We start from the raw sequence: 1,214 nt of genomic DNA, 5'->3' as shown, positions 1-1,214 counted from the left end.
TAATCGATGAATTGTTTCAGCTCTATTCCACAGTAATCATGTTTTAGAGCCTAACTTCCTCCAACCAGAACCTCCTCCCTGAGCCGTCTGCCGGGCCGCAGTCATCTGACCCAATGAGGAAGGTTCTGGAGGTCACCACTACTGAGGAGCAGGGGCCTGCATCACCTCCTTCTTGTCCCTGGACCTGTCGATCTCCTTCTTCAGGACGTCCACCCTCTGGAAGGACTCCAGGCTGTCCACGCTGTAGACCAGAACGAAGCCGTCTGCCACAGAGTAGTAGTGCTTGGGCAGGTCCTGGCTGTCCTGCAGTCCTTTGGTGTCATAAAGCCTCAGCTGCTCCTTCACGCCTCGGTCCGTTTCCACCGAGGCCACGTACACGTCCTCCTGGGTCTCACTGGACTCTGAGCCTGGACGCCAACAGTGGGACACAATCAGTCAGCCCCCCCAGCATGGAGCCCCCCTGATGCCCCCTGGCTGCTCACCTACACAGTGGTTCCCATAGAGCAGCTGCTCCAGGATGGCTGTCTTCCCCACCGCCGCCTGGCCGCACACCACCACCTTACAGCCCTTCCCCATGTCCACCTGCTGCCTCACAGCGGGATCATGGCCGCCGCCTTACCTGTCCTCTGGCAGCAGGTGCGTCAGGTGAGCGACCTGATCAACGTCACAGACCGCCGGGTTCAAATCAAAGAAGGAACCGGAGCAAACCCGGAAACTCTCCGTCAGTGAAGGCAGCAGCTGTTCGCTTCCTGCAGCTGATTGGCTGCTCACCGCGCATGCGCATTCAGGATCACTTTTTATTTTCCCGCTGGTTTATCGCGAGGCTTTCATTCAGTTTGATTAAAGTTCTCTGTAATAACCACAGAAAGAACATCAAAGGAGATCCGCATCGATCGCTTCCACCTATGGCCGCTGACGTGATTTGGTGCCGCCATCTTGGGGAGGTCGACAGCCCCGCTCAGTGTGATGAGTTGAACAGGAACAGAATCAGTTTTAATCATTTTTAACTCGCTGAATATTGAACAAATTTTCACAGTTTTGTTATTTTGCTGAAACAAACAAATGGTTCGGTTTATTTCAATGTTCTTAGTGAGGTTATGAGTAATTTAATATTCTGAGAGGATGGATGCATGTTGCAAAGCATAGCCAGATATATGTATTATTTCATTACTATATACAGAAACCTATTGATACAGGTGTACACAAATCTACCT

The 1,214-nt window shown here is 51.8% G+C and overlaps 1 protein-coding gene across 1 annotated transcript; it reads right to left on the bottom strand.

Annotated features, from left to right (window-relative positions):
- Positions 1-30: 30 nt before the first annotated feature.
- Positions 31-748, bottom strand: nkiras1 (NFKB inhibitor interacting Ras-like 1). The gene is made up of 2 exons (XM_015369163.1): positions 483-748; positions 31-407 (listed from the first exon to the last, which is right to left on the bottom strand). The coding sequence occupies exons 1-2, from the start codon at positions 574-576 to the stop codon at positions 139-141; spliced, it is 363 nt and encodes a 120-aa protein (XP_015224649.1). The 5' UTR covers positions 577-748; the 3' UTR covers positions 31-138.
- Positions 749-1,214: the final 466 nt, after the last annotated feature.

The sequence above is a fragment of the Cyprinodon variegatus genome, unplaced genomic scaffold (genome assembly GCF_000732505.1).
Source record: "Cyprinodon variegatus isolate N-32 unplaced genomic scaffold, C_variegatus-1.0 Scaffold2566, whole genome shotgun sequence".
Classification (NCBI taxonomy): domain Eukaryota; kingdom Metazoa; phylum Chordata; class Actinopteri; order Cyprinodontiformes; family Cyprinodontidae; genus Cyprinodon; species Cyprinodon variegatus.
The sequence above is the reverse complement of the archived record's forward strand: the minus strand, read 5'-3'. Positions and strand labels throughout refer to the sequence as shown.